Here is an 18400-nt window from a genome sequence, read left to right on the forward strand (position 1 = left end):
TATTTATTAACTCTTAACTCTGCTTATCTTCTGATAAGTCCATCATACTTCTCAAATGTTTAAGGGAAGAAAAAAGTTGGGAGCTGTTGATCTAAAGTCTGTGTTCAATTATAGAAAAAAATTATAGTATCAGATAAAGGATATTTTATTTCAAAAGATTGAAACATTTTATAACAGCAGGATAATTACAATAATGAAAATACACCAAAGAACTTACAGTTTGTTCAATTTGGCAATTCTACAAAAAGAATTATAAACCTATAATTATGTACCTTGACATTTTTCCATCAGATTATGATAAAATTCTTAAAGAATGAGCAAAAATTATAGAATAAAGCAATATGATATAATAGATTTGCTTGGTATTTGGGGCTATATTAAAGATATGTTTTTAAAGTAAACATTTACTCAAAAAATTGCATGTCTAGAAAAGTTCAGTGTGTGCTAGATGATGAAGATATACATAGTAAGTATTCATCTATTTTCTTAACTGTTAGATACCGTCAGTTGAAAAATTTGCCATTTAAAATACAGTTTGAAAGTATAAGAGATACTCGAGGTAAATGTATGCAATCCATTGGAAATTGCAAAACACATCCCAATGTAAGAATTCTTTGAAATCATACAAGTAAGCAGAATATGTAGCTTCAAACCAATTGTTTGAAAGGCAAATAAAAAAAACAAAAAACTTTTGGAATATATTAGGAAAGGGAATAATAATAGATCATAAAAGTTAAGAAAAACACCAAGACTAACCAAAAGTCAGACCACAAATGATACAAGCAATGAATTCACTTTACATACATAGACACATAGATCCATTGTTGTGTCTAAACATCTATTGCTAAAAAGTCCAATTTCACTAGCAAAGTAATGCAATATTTAGGAGACGCCATTTTCTCCTATTAAATGGTGGTACTCAATTGTGTACTGGCCGTATAATGCAGTAGTTAAGAGAATGGACTCTGCCTGCATTGGAACCTTAGTTCTACTGATGAGCCAGTATGAAATGGTTAATATGAAGTCAATTCAACTGAGGCCCTTCTGGCTTTGGTCATCTCATCTATAAGTTGGAATAATAATACCTACTCATAGAGAGTTATTGTGAGGATTAAATGAATTAATCTGTGTAGAGGACCTGGCATGTAACTAGCATTCATGTTGCTGTGGTCAGACTGTCACTTCCCTGCTTAAAAGTTTTTATTGAAAGTTCATTTTAGTGATTAAAAAGGAAATTATATCTGCAAACTAGACACGCTGCACTGTCTGGCCCCCACCAATCTTTGCAACCACGTTTCCTGCCAGTGTACCCCTGCATATCATGCTCTGCCCACAAATGCCTTCTTGAATAAACCCGAGCTATTTCCCACTTTGGAGCCTTCTTGTTTGTCCTTCTGTCTGAAAAGTGCTGCCCTCATCCACTTACATAACACATGCAAATGTGTTATGTGTTACCTTTCCTCTGGGTAGCTCCTTCTCCTGAATGGTCGGAGCTTAAATGTCACCTAAGGGGCCTTCCCTCACCACCTGTCCAAACTAGTGCCTCCATTTATCCTCTTCTCACCATCGGATTCAAAGTGAAATCCCCATTATTCTCTGTAATGGAATCCGTTTTTTCTTTTTATTACACTTTATAATTCTTGATGTATTTGTTGACCTTTTCTAATGTTTGGCTCTTCTATGTGACAGAGACCACGTCTGTTTTGTTACCCACTATCTGTCACATGCCAGGGGCAGTACATGATATGCCCTCAATATGTTGAAGCAATGCACACTCCTTTTGTGACATAAATTACAACCTAGAAAGTAAGAATTATCAAGAACTTTAAAAAAAAACCTTCATTCCTTTAGATCTAGCAACCTTACTTTTAGTAAACTCTCTTAAGGATATTTAAAAAAAAAAATGGAGAAAAAGCCATCACAGTATTATTGATAATAATGACAAATTGAAAAAAATTTGTCTAACAACTAGAAAATAATTGAACAAATTATGACAGAAAAAAAAGAACTAATGTGTAGTCATATAAAATTTTGGTAAATTTAAATAATGTTACATTGTTAAGAGAAAAAGCAGACACAAAATAGTAGAAATAAACTAAAAAAAATCCATCAACGAAAGAAAGTACACCAAAAAATTGTGGTTAAATCTCTGTAGCGATTGTATTTTCTTAATCATATTTGAAAAAAATTAACTTTTCTACAAGACCATGTATTATATTCCAGAAGGAAAAAAATGTGTTATATTTTTTAAAGTGTCAGAAGTATTAACAAAAATTGTGTAAATAAATTCACACATTAGTATGAGAACTTATATAATAAACCAGAAGTTATTTCACAATAAAGAAGGGCTTTACTCTTTATTGTCATTAGGAAGAAGAATTTTTTGCCTATAATAAATTTTTTTTGTCATCTATGTCTTAAAACTACACTAAATCCCATGTGGATCATAGGATATAAAATGTATATTAAAAAATTCGGATATGTATTCCAGCTACAACTGGAGGTAAATGCCTAACTATTTAAGAATTGACAGCTATCACTAAAGATATGATAGATCTGCCGAAATATAAAAACACTAGTAAAAATACTCTTACAGAATGTAAAACATGAAATTAGTAGCAAGAGGAAAGTAATATTAGAAAAATGGCAAAAATAATTGAATACATCTTTGCTATTTAGAATGTAGAGGATTGATTTGAATATGTAAACTTAATAACCAAATTCTCTTCAATAAAAGCAACTACAGAGAATAAACCATAACATTATTAGTGAAAAAATACTTAAGTTACTATTATATATCAAGCTAATAAAAATGATAAAACCTTATGTAATAGATATTAGATATAGGTGTACGTTGCTGTTGGTTTTATCATACTTAATGTTACTGTTTTTGTAAAAGAATGTTGGATTTACAAAATGGATACTTAATCCTTTGAAGAGCAAAGTCTGTTCATGTGTATCAAAGAAACCTTAAAAATGTTTATAATCTTTGTCTGACAATTTGGCTTTTTAGGAATTTATCAAAGGTATACACAGAAATGATTGTCATGGAATTATTTTTCTTTTATTAAGGAACTAGGAGCAAACTAAATGTTTAGTAGGAGATGAGTTATATAAATTATGATGAATCTATATAACCCATAAAGATTTTATCAGAAGAGTAATTTCCAGATTAAAAAATCTTTATGATATAAAAGTGAGGAAAGAAGGTACAGACAACATATTTAGTGTGATTCTATTCTTTTTATTTTATAAGTTGGAAAAAGAGACAAAGAGGCATACTCTGAAATGTTTGGAGTGGTCATCTGGTAGTTTAAAGATTGTAGATGCTCTGTTTTCATTCATCTATCATCAAACATATTGTGCTTTTCTTCGTTTCCCAGTTTATATCCATTGAACACATACTATCTTTGAAACTTAAAAAAACAAAACAAAATTCTAGTTTTAGAACAATAAAGCTGTTGATATTATTTGATCTGCTATTTCTACTTCTGAGATTTTATCCCAAGGAAATTGCGCAGTGTATGTGTCATGCTTTTTTCTGATGTGGGGGGAGGTAAAGGTGTTATAATTCGTACAAACAACATCAATGGGAACATCATAGGGGTCGGTGTCAAAAGGGGGGGTTTGGGAGCTACAAGCAACTGTCTGTTAATAGAGGAATACAATGGAGTTAGTAAAAGTCATACGCAAACATCTAGATTTGTCAAGAAAATAATACCTGAGCACAAAACAATGCTCCTCGCGGATTGCCGTTACACAATGTACGTACCAAAGATATAAACGTTGTTTAGAATAATATTTGGAATGACAGATTTGAATATAAACGAGGTACACATTTTTTTGTAAATTTAGTTATTCACAATGATGAAAAAAATTAGATCTATTTTTAAAACTAAAAGATTTTTGATATTCTATCTCTGCCTTATAATAGCTCTCCTTTAAGATGCATTTGATCTCTTTAGTGTTAATTCAGTTTCTAGTCTTCGGGTAATAGTCATTCTTTCTTATTTGACTCTTTATTAGAATCTTTGTTTAAACTATCAGAATACTTTACAGCTTTACAAAAATGCAGCTAAATAAATCAGACTTGGAAAAATACATTTTCATTTATAAGAAAATATACACATGTATATTAATATGTGTCGTCGACACACACTCTTTACTAGGAACAAATACGATATATCTGTCCTTAAAGTTTATTTTTATTGCCTGCCACATGCACCCACGTTCCATTGTTATTGAAATGGATTTTGCTTCTGCTAGTCTTGACAGTAAATGATCATTGTGTCAGTGAAAATCGGAGGTTATACTTCACATTGATCTCTTAGCACTTAGTCATATTCTGTGCCTCAACTGCCTAAAATGGATAGCTTAGGAATTTTGTAGTTTAAAAACTAAAAATTCATTGGTTTAAAAGATGGCAATTTTAAACTAATAATCTGAATCCTGTTTGTTGTTTTGAATACTTTTGATGATATTCACAATTTGGTGAAAGACTGTTTTAGTTTAACTTTATTGTAGATGAGCGTAGATGAAAACAAAAGGTAGAGTTAGTAGGCTGGACTGGAGGAAAGTATGACGGGCTTATTGAGAGGAAATGCCATCTGTTATTAGCATGATTACGCTCATGGAATTATTCATACTTTTTTCATAAAATATTTCGATTTGTATTGAGTATGACAAAAGAAGCTTATTCCTATTCCCCTTAAAAGAGGATTTCTTAGGTAAGTGAAAAACTGGTCAACATATCTGACTCTCTACTAAGTATACCTCCAGCCTACCATATGAGGTGCAGCCCAGCTCTGTGGGTTTTAGTGGAAGGCAGTAGGGAGTAGTTGAGGCACCTGCTTCCTGCTTCTTACCTTCCAGGCCAAATCCTGCTCTTTCACATTTCAGGCAGGTCAGGTCTCATCACCTCTGAAGCTGTTACTTACTTGAATTTACCCCCGCCATTAGTCTAGGCTGTGACCTCTTTGAGATCGGGAACTGTTTGTTTGTTTGTCGGTTGGTCTCTAGTTCTTCAGTGCCTCTTAATTCAGTAAATATATGAATGAATGTATAGTGTTTGAACTGTTTACTGTAGAGGATGAAATTAGGTCTTATAAGTAACATTTGTGTTCTTATTAGGAAGTAGGTAGGGTCTGTTAAGAATTCTCCTACACATTTTTTCAAATTTATACAAAAGGCAAGATGCTATTAATACTTTACTAGAAGCTGGTCACTTCTCCTTTAGCCTAAAGGTGTTAAGCAGCAATACTGGAGTAAAATTTAGTATTAGAAGTAAAAAATACAAATTCATAGCTCTGAATAAAAAGTAAAAACTGAATTAGAGGGTTATCTTCCAAACCTCATTCATTGGATTTCCAATTTTCTATCTGTAACATAACTCTTTAGAAGATTTTATTAAAACAATTTTTTAAAATTCCTTAATATATGTCTATTTAAGACTTGGATGCCTATGTTTGAATCTCATACATATATAATATACATAATATATATATTATATACATTATGTATTATATATTGTATATATAATACACACACACACATACATATGCAGAGGGTGCCAAAAAATATATACATACTTTAAGAAAAGAAAAAAACTATTAAATTTGTAATAATATATACCAATAACAAAAGATGAATACAAGTCACGTTTGACTTGTGCAATTACAAGAGGTGCTCAAAGTGGTTACCATCAGCGTCCAGACATTTCTGATTACGGTGAACTACTGCTTGAGCAACGTTGACCAAAGTGTCCACTTGTATACCTTTTTTTGGTATCCTCGGTATATTGCCAAAAAAATGTACACATTTTAAGAGATGTTATCTATGTATTGCTTTTCAAAGTTGAATTGAATTATGGTAACAATGTGTAGTATGACTTTCACTCAAAAGATGTCATTAACAAATGAATGCTAGTGTCACTATGCAACAAGCAGGACAATCAAAGAAAATGGAGGAAGCATGGTTGTTCGAGGAGCGCAAGACCATTTTGAAGTGGTATTTGGAATTCAAGAACGTTCTCCTGAGTTAACACCCCTTGACTTCTATGTATGGGGGACCTTAAAGGATGTGGTACATGGTAGAAAACTGGCTACTGGCAGTACTTCGGGAAGAAATTAAAAACAGCATGTGCAGCGATACAAGTGGACACTTTGGTCAAAGTTGCTCAAGCAATAGTGTGCCATAACCAGAAGTGTCTGGACACTGATGGTAACCACTTTGAGCACCTCTTGTAATTACAGAAGTCAAACTTGACTTGTACTCATCTATTGTTACCAGTTTATATTGAGTATTACAATCAATACAGTTTTTTCCTTTCTTAAAATGTGTATACATTTTTTGGGCACTGTGTGTGTGTGTGTGTGTGTGTGTGTGTGTGTGTGTGTGTGTGTGTATCAGAGTTAGTTAATTTTTTCAGTATGTGTTGTAGTGCAAAATGATTAACAACCAAAGTGAAACAAAGTCATTGAGTATCTAGAAAGTTTGCCCTCAGGTTGCATTGTTTGCGATGTTTGATGTTTGTGAAAGTTTAACTGAACAAATCTCGGCGAAAAGCGCTGACTGTGGTTTCTTATGAATTGCTGTCTTTTTCATAGATCATCAAGAATCAGCTTTTCCTGTTGATTCAAAGTCTCCTTTTTGCCTCGATGTGTTAGTGAACATATGAGAACCCCTTTTCCACCCCTAGAATAAAATGTTTGTGCAGTTCACCTGACAGACATGGCGCCATTCTCCACTCCCACAGTTACGTCAGGTACCTCTGACTGACAGTGGCAGTTTCCTGATCGGCCCAATTGCTGTCCTTTTTCAACACAGAGCTCCTTGTGGTCTTTTCTATCAGAGTTGACTCCTTAAGTGAAACCAATTTGCCATTCCTACTGGATGCCAAAATCATCGGTGTACTCTTCCTCAGCATGTCAAATTCTGAAAACAACAGAAGAGCCTGTACGAGAATGGTTGTCTCTGCAATACAAAGATCTTGCTTTCAGAGATACCAGTGCGATTTTTTGGGGAGCACAACCACAGAAAACAAGGAGAAAAGCCATGAGACTATAAAACAAGGATATGTTCTTTTAATTACAAACATAGTTTTGTTTTTCTGGGAGAAATAAAACAATAAGATAAGGATATCAGAGTTTCAAACAAATAAGTATACTTCAAACAAGTATCTCATTGATTTATGTCACTGTTGAGCAGGCAGTAAAGGGTATTTTATAATTGTTTCTGTGCATAGCATAAGCAATATTTGAAGATACTGCCGTGGTGCTGCAATACTTCTAAGTCACATTGGACCTCTGTGCCCCATAGCAACAATATAGTTGAACAGTGCGTGCCTCATCGGCTATCAGCACAGTTCTGTGTGTTCTTTCAAGGTGATTATGTTTGGGAGCATATGAAAGATCACAGGCTGGTTATCACTCATTGTTTCATGGATTATCACCAACTACTTGATAGTTTTGGCTCTAGAGCTAAAAACTACCAAATCCAAATCCTCCTACTAATAGACACAGAAAAAAAGAAAGAATTTGCTTATTTGGAGAATAGAATATTGTTTCAATGTGGCATTAAGTACTAAAAAATTGTTCATGAAGTCCTTTGAAGTCTTCCATAATGCTGGTTAAGCAACAAAACAAATACTGAGGAGTGTTTGTGATCATTACAGCCTTTCTGCCTTTTTCTAGTGAGATTTCCATTAGATTCCATTTACAAAGGAAATCCGTTCAATCAGAATACCATGCCCTGGAGCATATGGAATGCTGTCCCGGAAGAAAACCTGAGGAGGGACCCACTCCTTCTTAGTATTATTAAAACAACACGTAAAACCATTCTTTTTTGTTTATAAATTTAAATTCACTTACAGAGGTAGGTCATGGCTTTCCCTAATACCTGCTTCAGATCATGCAACAGGCAGTGAGTTGCCTAGCAAAGTAATTTTTAATTAACTGGAGCTTTGGCCCCAAACCCTAATACTAGACTAGACCTTGACAAAGAAACTGTTTATTTCCCATCAATGGTCAAATCCAAGTTTGGAACTGGACCAGTCCACTAAGTCTAGAATAAAATGAAGAACAAGAGAGGGAGTTTTTTCTTCTTTGCCTAGTTGCAGGCTGACCAATAACTACTACCCTCTCAGGGCTTCTCAGACCTGGGCCCGGCTGCTGAACGAGGAAGAAAGCAAAAGGGATTTTTCCCACCCGATCCAAAATGGAAGGAGAGAGATGCCCATGTGTGCTTGTGCTTTTGCCAGATATGGCGACAACCTTTTAGGATCGAGCACTCCAGTGTTAGAAAAATCCATGACAGCAAAACAGTTAATTTGTGCCCCCGGAAAAGGGAGTGGGATTGGGGTGTGGTGGGGGAATGATGGGTGGTGAAAGGGTCTTTCACTTTTAACTGTATGTGACGTTATAGTTTGAATATTGATAATCAGATTGTATTCGTGTATTACTTATGTCATTGAGTGGGGGCAAGAATCAGATTTTGCCAAGTAGCAAAGGATAGGTTTTCGGGGACCGAAGTAATGGGATAGCAATGGCATAGTTGTGAAAGGCTTGTCACAGAACACTGAAAACACGTGGCAGGAGCAGTATGGAGTGGTGGAAGGTGGGGCTGGAGAGGTTGGTGGGAACAAGCTTACAGGTGCCTTGCATCCTATAATAAGGACTTCTTTTATTCACAGGTGGTGAGGGACCAATTAAAGTTGAAATAATATTTTAATAACAATAAGAAAGCATAGCAAAAGCCTTCAAAGAAATTTTTGAAAAGGTTCATAACCTCTGTCACTCTTTTTGTTCTAGTCCTACTCAGCACTTTGTTTTAAACCTAGTTGTAATCATAGTTTGTGTATTATTTTATGTTCTGCTGTTTGCACTGATTTTCTTGTAATAGTTTTCTGTGTTACTGTGAAAAATTTTAAGCAAGGGAGTGACATGATCAGCTTTGTCTTTTAAAAAGATAACTCTGGCATCTGGCATCAGTATGGAAGATGGATTTGATGGGAAGAGAATCAAAATGGGGTTAAAGAGAAGGGAATATGTTCGAGGGATATTTAGGGAGTCCTGCCCTGATGGACCATGAGAAGACAGTCTCAGCACAAACCTGAAAGTACCCTCCTGAGCCCACATTGTGAGTTGAGAGCAAGCCTTTCCCGTCAAGCAAATAGAAGAGCTGCCTTATCCCTCTGCCTTCAACAGTTTACACAAGTCTCAGAGATCTGGTTTTGTTTTGAAGTAGGCTGAGCTCTAAGGGTTTGCAGCGACGAGCCCAGTGGTGATAGATTAACAGTGCACGAAAGCAGTTTATTTGTGTTGGGCAGCACTAGTCTGCAGATCCCAGGTAATACTGTCAGTGCGGTGCTTGCTTTCCGTGCTTGGCCGACTCTCGGGTCAGGAATGTGTGTATGGCGGTGACAGAGGTTCTGGAAACGTTTTCTTCAGTAAAACATTTTCATTATTATTGCAGTGATACGCAATAATTTAAAAACTTGCTACATAAAAGTACTTTCAGAATGATACATCAGGAAGGGAGCCCTAGTCTGTTCAGAGGTGGGGTAGACCCTGCTGCTGCTCCAGTCTTGATAATACTCAGGACAAGTCATTTAGCCTCTCTGGTGCCTATTTTCCTCTCCTTAAAACATCTGAGAATGTTTAACCTCTAAAATGCATGTGCTACCATTTCAGCAATATTTTTTCTTTTTGCTGGGGATAAAAAAGTAATTTTGATCTTTAGTGGTTGATACAATAAAATACTATAAGTTACTATAAAATACTATAAGTTACATTTCGTCTGTAATAGCATAGGGGCTGCGCTTTCACTACATAGGTTAGGGAAGACTGTGAACTAGTTACCACTGGCAACAGCCTTCATGAAAACCTCCAGTTTGATTTTAGGGTTGCTTTGATCAATATTTGAAAGGCGTTCTGATCCAGCTTCTCTTTCGCTTAGCAGACTGGTGGATTTAGATCAAGTAGATAGCAGGATGAGTAAGATTTGGGGACTGCTCCTTTCTTCCCTCTGCCTCCTCCCTCAGCCTCCCCGCTTCCGTCTTCCCCTTTTCCTTCTTCTTGAAGAGGGGGCAACCCTTTTGTGTTATTATAGTAGATACCGCTGTAATAGATTTTAGATGACAGTTAATCCTGTATATTTTTAGATTTCAAAACTGAAGTATTACTTTTGTAAAATCTTATTTTGAATTTTAGCTTCCCTTTTTATTTCAAAATAAAAACCTTAAAACTGTTCAGATCATGGAAAATTCCTATCACTTTGCTAACTCATTTAGAAAAGACTTTAATAAATTGGTTTTGCTATAATCTATTAAACATCGATGCATACCTTGCTGTTTCCAGAAAAGGATGTTAGGTGGCTCCTTCCCTGTAATTAATTTGCTACTTAATATTAAATCACCTTTGAAAAATCATTGTCCCTTAAAGTTACAGGACATTCTATATAATTGAAAGAATCAAAAGGAACCACACATTATAACTTTCTGTCAGATGCTCCACAGTGGTGAAACCAGACTGATAAAAGGGCCAAGAAAAGCCTTAGCCCTGCGTGGAGAAAAGTACTGCCATATTTGGGCGTTCATGAAAGTTGCATACTGCTTTGCATATATACATGTAAAGTTTCTTTGGTGACTTCCTGTTTCTTTGATTTTAATTTTTGAGTAAACGAGGTTTTTTTAAAAGGTGGATTTATGTTATTTTGGCATATTGTCTATTTAAAAGAAACCACTACTGTCTACTGAAAAAAAACACTATTTTGTTTCCACAGAAACCTGCTAATATTTTAGTTATGGGTGAAGGTCCTGAGCGAGGAAGAGTAAAAATTGGTATGTTATATCTTTGATAAGTCACAGTGTAGCACTCTTTTAAGACTTTTGCAGGCAGCTATATCACTTCTAATTTTTGCTTTAATAATATGCATACATTCGTGTACTTCCATATGATCAAATCCATTTTTAAAGAGTATACATGAAAAGTGTTTCACACTCTTAAAGGTGTCAGACAGTCTTTAGAGACTGAAGTGTTCTAATTATAAAATAAGCCATGCAAGTTTCTTAGAAACCTTTGCCTTCGTTAAAAATAGCTGGTAGAGGTGAGTGGCTTCTATCCACGTTAGACGCCAGCCTCACCTTTAGAGCCAAGTAATTACACCATCAGTTCTGTTCACCTGAGCCAGATTGGATCAGAATGTACGCCTCTGTTGCCCTCATCTAGGTTAGGAATTACAAGCTAGGAAAGCCACCGAGGCCAGAGAGGTACAGAACCTTACATTCTAACAAGCCTGTCTTGTAGTGGGCTGTTGCCCGATGGGAAAAACGTTAACGAGTGTTCTGTACCTTGGCATGTTTTCTAGTAGCTCTATTTTCTTTCATATCAAAGAAAAATTTGACCCATTTCTGGTCTGATAACCTATAAGGCTAGAACTAAATTAATTTATGCTAACTGGTTATATTTTTCATTGTCATTTCCAAGTTGTGTTTGTCACATTTATTGAGTTTGTTTTGTGTGTGGGTAGAAGAAATATTGTTACTGAATTGTATTAATTTAAACGCAGCAGGATTGTGGGAGTATTTAATGAAGTAAATAGTAATTTCTGAGTGCATAATTTAACACGAATTAGAATTATCAGCTGATTTGTACCACTTCACCAACGAAGAAAAATGTAGGTGTTTCTAATCCTTCTTCTCTATCCTCCCGTATAAATTCCCCAGATCCCACCTCCACTTTTAATTAGACTTAAAATCCTCTTTTATAATGTCAGCTGTGCACATTTGTTAGTAGTGGGGGCATTTGACGCACCTCCCAGTCCTCGGCTTCCTTAGGGAGCCGGGCCCCTCAGCGCTGTCATCAGTGCCATCAAAGTCCTTCCAGGTGCCTTCCAAGTACTCTGTCCAGTCCAGTTTGGTGGCCTCAAAATCAAATGTAAGTTCAGTGCATGCAAAATATCAAAGGCCCAGCCGAACAGTAGTTACAGATGTATTCTTTACTGTAAGGTTTATGGAAAACTTACATATTAAGATAATCTTCTTTGGAACTATACTTCTGCGTAGTGCGTATGGGGGACAGGTTGGGGGGACCCTCACGGCTTCAAGCATTCACATTTAAGAAGAAATATTAGTTCTTCTATAACCCAGTAGTTGATAGTCTGACTCATGGTTTTAGTTCTTTGCCAAATTTCTGTGCTGTTTTCTTTTAACTTCCATAATTGAGTAGATTAGACTAGGGTCTACTTCACTAAAATTGTATATTGGGAGAACAAAACTCAACAAATGGTGAGTGACTCTTGAAACTTTCGAGTAGGCGGTATGATAGTGATTGTTCATTCAACATGTATTTGGCCAAAGCTATGTGTGACGACACCACATGTGACACTAAACAGGATGGAGGGATGAAAAAGACACAGTTTTTGCCTTTAAGAAGATTACAGTTTAGTAAGATAACCAGCCATGCCTGAATAACTATCCTACATGTTAAACCACGGTAAATGCTCTGAACTGTATCTCACCACAGCTCCAGCTTTGAGATATGAGTTACAACATTTGTCAAATCAATTTCTTCTAACCTGTTTCCTCATTTGAAAAAGGAGGTGATTGAATTATATGACCTTTAAAATCTTTTCCAGCTTAACAAAATACTATTCTTTAAAATTAAATTAGTAAAATTCAACCCAAATAAATGGTGGGTAATAGTGGTGTTAACATACTGTGTAGTCACCTTTTGATTACACCAGTGAACAGGCTTATTGATGCAAATCACGGAAAGCCTTCCCCTGATGTAGTTTCGCCAGGCTGGGGAACAGTGCAGAGAATGGAACTGCAGCTTAACAATCGTGTCCCCACTAGTGGTGTGACAGACGGAAAGAAATCTGCCCAGAGGATAGGGTCACCCTTGACCTCTGGCAGCAGAGCCTGTCTCTAATCCAGCTGAAGAGTGACAGTAGTTTGCACAGAACGAAAATCTTAGACTTATAGATTTCTGCAAAGGTTTTGTGGGCTTTTTCTCCCAGAATTCAGCACATTTGTCATATCTTACTAAGTAACAATGGTAAAATTAGAGTAATCAATTACATTTGTTAAAGTCTATTTACTTAACATTGTTATTATTTTTTCTTTCACAGCTGATATGGGCTTTGCCCGATTATTTAATTCACCTTTGAAGCCTTTAGCAGACTTGGATCCAGTAGTCGTAACATTCTGGTACCGAGCCCCAGAATTACTTCTTGGAGCAAGACATTATACCAAAGCTATTGGTGAGTAGACCTCATTAAGATTCCATGCTGTTTTAAAAGTGGCTTTGTTGTTGTAAAAAATAAATAAATATATATATATATATATATGTATTTCTATATATTTTTGAATCAAGAAACATAGAAAATTATAAAAATAAGAGCAAAAACTAACTTAAAATTCTCCTACCTGGAAATACCATTGTTAGCATTATGGGTATATCATTCCAGACATATCTCTCTGATAGATAAATAGATATTAAAAGCATTTTAAATATGTGGGATCATACTATGCATTCTGAATAAAAAGTATTTTAAATTTAATTTTACTTCAAAAGAGAAATAAACGTAGTAAAATTTCTAAACCATTGAACTTCAGACAAATGATTCTTTCAACAAAAGAAATGTTATCTTCTAAAAGATCCCCTTACAGTTAAGGGAAAAAAAATTATTAAAAACTTAGGACACTTTAATTCACTTTTAAATCTTTAATAATATTGGTTACCTCCTTATTATGAAGTATGAGGAAATCAGTGCTCTTCTACTTCTCCCCCCACCAACCTCGCAATTTATAAGCCGTATTAGTAATGTCATTATCATCATTATTACTACGTGTCTATGTTTACAACATTTATTTTCTGTTTGCAAGTACTAGTTCCCATGGTTTATACTTAGATTATATTAGGTTGGTGCAAAAGTAATTGGGGTTTTTGCGATATTTTTTTTTTAACCTTTTAAACCGCAATTGCTTTTGCACCAACCTAATATATTGTAATGGACTCAGTGTTCAACTACCACAGAGCTTTTACCACGAGTTTCCATTACTGACATCTTTATTCTGCTTTATTTTATTGGGTTGAATTTTATCAAGTAGCTTTTTCTTACGTTCTTTACCTCTTTTTGCCTTTGTGTATGTTTGATGCTTACTTAACTTGTTCTGTGTCCCCCGGGATGGCGTTAAAGTCAACTTTCTTGTCTTAGATCACCCCATCCTGAAGTTTTCTTTTATATGCTTTGCTCTATTCTAGATTGGTTTTCATCCTGGCTTTTCCCTTTTTTATTCCTCTGGGTTGGATCTATTTCTTTCTGGATTTCATTAGTTCATTCCTTATTTTGCTACAGCATATTCTCAAGTAACTTCCTTTGGAAGGATGTCTTAGAGGCAAAAGGTAAATTTTCTAGTTCTTGTATTTCTCAAAAATGCCTTTATCATACTTGGCAGTTTGGTCCGATTTAAAATCCTAGGTGCACAATAATCCTGCCTCAGCATCTCATGATGCTTCTCCATTGCCTTCTAGCATCAGTGTTGCTAATGAACTTCTCGTGCCAATCTTATTCTCATTCATTGGCGGACGACCTGGGGTTTTATGCTTTCTGAAAACAAATAGGATTTCTCATTCTTACAGTTCCCAGTGATGTGCTGGCCACTTGGTAGGCACATTTGATCTGAGATTCATTTTCTGCATCCCTATTTCTCTTTCTCCTGAACCGAGTGTAGGCAGATGTTGGGCTTCTTGGACTATCCTTTGATCGGTTTTTCTGCCTTTGTCTTTTTTATTTCTAAGAGCCCCTTCTTATTCTGTGATTATTAATGTTTCATAACATCTTGTACTGTTTCGTGGAAGGAAAAGCTTCTCAAATATCTCTGAGGCCACTGGTGACACTGCTGTATGGCCTGGTCTTGTCCCTCCATGTGACAAGTGTTCTTCAACTGTTCTTTGACCCTTGATTGTCTCTTCATATTTAAGAATCAGATTACTAAAAGCCACTTGGGAACTCTGGGTACATAGATTATAGGACTTTAGGGTCATCCAGCAGAGAACTGCCAGTAAGTGAGGAAACCTTAAGTGCCAGTATGCACAAGTCTTCGCTCTGAAGCCATTCAGATTTTTTAAATGAAGAATCCTCCAGCTTTTGGCCCAGTCTTTGTATACCTGGCAGCCCCAGGGCGGCACAGGAGATAATGCAGGGGTAAGGGGCGACAACCACCCTCAGTGAAAAATTCGCATTCAGCTTGTTGGCCTTCTGCATACCCTCCATGGATTCCCAACTGCACATTGAAAATGTGTACAGACTTTGTAGATGGTATTTCAAAGTACAAAATCTTCCCAGAGTTGTGCAGGACAAATCTGCTTCCCACTCACCAATAATACTGTGGCCTTAGGACCTTCTCTGAACTGTTTCGTCTGCCTTTCATTTTCTAGAAATGTTTTTATATTTCTCTGCTTAGCTGAGATCTTCACATGTCCAGTCTCTGTGTTTCCTTCAGACTGTAGTCCAAATATGGCCTCTTCACAGGGAACTTCCTTGGTCACACAGTCGAGAGTAAGCACCTTCCCTTCCCTATCACACCTCTGTCTTGCTGTCTTGATAGCATTGGTCTAAAATCCACTGACACAGACAGACCTGGCCTAGCTCTGGTTCCCCACTAGAGTTCAGTGCCTGTAGTGAGAACTCAGTACTCTTTGGTGAATAAATGAATGAGTCTTGTCCCTGATGATTCTCCTTCTGTTCTTTGTATAACTGTGGATTTGTACTTTCATTACTTGGCGGCCATTTCAGTGTGTACTCAAGAAGAGAAAGGGAGAAATACTTGTGCTCATTTCCCCATATCAATTGTGAATCCAACATGTCTTTTTTTTTTTCAAAAAAATCTTTATGTTGACTAATCTTCATAGCTTCTTTGAGATCACATTTTATTTAATAGAAAAAAAAGGTATGTAAAGTTAAGTCAGTTAGATGTGGGACTTTTCAACTATCTTTTTGACTTTTTTATAAATCTAAAATTATTCCAAAATAAAATATATAAATATGTGTGTGTGTGTGTGTGTGTGTGTGTGTGTGTGTGTGTGTGTATACATTTTAAAGTCAGGTAAAAATAAAAATAAAAATTATTGAAGGTAGTTCTGTGTTTGAGTACATATTATTACCTAGGCACACGTTTGATATCCTTTTTTACAAGTATATTCTAACTGTACTTAAGCATATAAACTAATAAGATACATAGCTATTTTTTTCCACCTCGGAAATGAATATTTAAAAGCAGCGTTACTTTTGGTAAGACTTATTAATAGACCATACAAATAGAAGTGATTATGTAATCTTAGCTACTGTTAACTGAAAACTTCAGACTTTGAATTAATTTAAATTAAGAAAGGTACTATCACATAAGCTTGTGACTCTGGCTTATTATCTTTTTCTTTTTTATTAAGAAACTACTGTGAACATTAAGGTTTGTGTAACCTGTTATTCACTAGTAAATTCTATAGCTCAGCAGTTTTAGTGCAGGGCTGTTTGTCACAAAGCTAAACCACCAGCAGTTAGGTAGGTTCCCTTGTTCAGATGGCTTTATAATTTGGGAAAGAGGCCTTTCTTCATATTTTTCTTCCCTCTTCCTCCTTCTCAACATAAAAATTTATTGGACAACTATTAGATAACCTTTTTAAAACTTAAGAGAAACCAAAATGAATGGAAATTATGTAGATTACCCATAAAGGATTTCCAGTCCAATTGAGAAAACAGTGTGAATACGTATATGCATGAAATAATTTAGTCATCCTTGAACAGTGGAAGTAACAAAAACTAGCAGCCTGACTTAGCCTTAGCATTGCCACTCTGGGGCGGGGGAGTGTGTGTGTGTGTGTGTGTGTGTGTGTGTGTGTGTGTGTGTGTGTGTGTTGTGTGTGTGTTTAGGCGCACACACACATTTTCTGAAAATGAGGATTGAGCCTAACTCATCTCTTAGATGAGTCAACTCTGAAAGTCCTGTGACCTTAGGCGAAAACAACTGCCCTCTGATCACAGAGGGAGCTGACTTGGGTGTAAATGATTGAAACTCAGATCAGGGCCAGTCCCTCCGCAGTGCTGATCCCCACTCCCTGTCCACCTGACTTGGCCAAGGACAGTCTTGGAGAACACTTTCTTCTATCAAAACCTTAGCTCAAAAAAGTTATCATGTAGGTATCTTGCAAATTGCTTTTTATTTGAGAGAGAGAAATCATACATAAACCATTCTTAATCTAAAATTTTAAAACTAGAATAAAGGAGTAAAAAAGGAAATTTCTTTCTCGTTTTGCACACCATCCCATTCGTCCCATTACCTGTGCAGGTAGCCCAAGGGCCGTCAAAGTACTTAACATATTCCCCACGCCACAGTTAAAGCTACATACCGAGAACTTCCCCAGCATTTGACTTCCCTGTCAGATAGTTGTAGTGTGAGCAGCTGATAGAAGAACATCTGTGGTTGAATTTATACATAATTTGCTAAATACCTTCAGCATCATTTAGAAGGGTGAAGTCTGCTAGTGGACTTGGGTGGATTATGTTACACTGAAAGCTACGGAGAAGCAGCAAAAGAACACAGGGGAAAAATCCGAACACATTCAGCTAACACATTCCTACTTTCCATTACAAACAGATTTTAGTGCTGTGGTCATTTATTCAGTTGTTCAGAACTGCAAGCTGAATCATTAAACCAAAGAGAGGAAGTAATAGGTTAGTAAACATTGTACTTCCAGGGACAAAGTTAAATTCAGTTTTGAGTGTTTGGGTTCAGTTTGTTTGATTAACTCAGTGGAGAAGTCTGAAAGAGGATTATTAATTTTAAATTAATTGTCAGTAAAGTAGTCTCAAGATTTACTAAATTATGGACTTTTAAGTTCAGATGTTTGTCCTCAAATAACTGAATGCCCACCAATTATGTAGCATTCTTTTAAATGGAAAATAGACAATAAATAGGAAGAGTGAGTATTTACTCTTTTGTTAAGATGGAAGCTTGCTATTAGTACCCCTATCTATTGATTAAACTATTATTTAACACACACACACCCCTACCCCATTTGGGTCTATGTAGCATGCCCGTCTTTATCCCCTTTGCCTGGTTCGCTCAGTAGCTACACATGAACATCACAGATCTTGAGAAGTAGATGGGATTTATATGTTTTTAATTTGGAAAAATCTTTCTAGAAGGAATTTAGCAAGGAGGTGAGCAGGAAAGAACTTTCCCATGAACTTGGCACAATCTGCAAAAACAACAACAACAACAAAAAGGCAAGATAGGAAGGAGAAATTTAATTACAAAGATTTAGAAATTTGTCTGAAATAATAGCCTGATCAGCTAACTCAAATTCATGATTAATGTCTGGATCAGGATTTTGAAGAAAGG

The 18400-nt window shown here is 35.9% G+C and overlaps 1 protein-coding gene across 3 annotated transcripts in view; it reads left to right on the forward strand.

The window, feature by feature from the left end:
- The window catches only part of CDK8 (cyclin dependent kinase 8), a 102697-nt gene that overhangs the window by 71527 nt on the left and 12770 nt on the right, over positions 1 to 18400 (forward strand). For all 3 annotated transcript variants that reach the window (XM_033104844.1, XM_033104842.1, XM_033104841.1), the window contains exons 5-6: positions 10780 to 10837; positions 13129 to 13260. In XM_033104844.1, the coding sequence (XP_032960735.1) occupies positions 10780 to 10837; positions 13129 to 13260 (190 nt within the window). The remainder of the gene's footprint in view (positions 1 to 10779; positions 10838 to 13128; positions 13261 to 18400) is intronic.

The sequence above is a fragment of the Rhinolophus ferrumequinum genome, chromosome 4 (assembly GCF_004115265.2).
Source record: "Rhinolophus ferrumequinum isolate MPI-CBG mRhiFer1 chromosome 4, mRhiFer1_v1.p, whole genome shotgun sequence".
Taxonomy (NCBI): Eukaryota; Metazoa; Chordata; class Mammalia; order Chiroptera; family Rhinolophidae; genus Rhinolophus; species Rhinolophus ferrumequinum.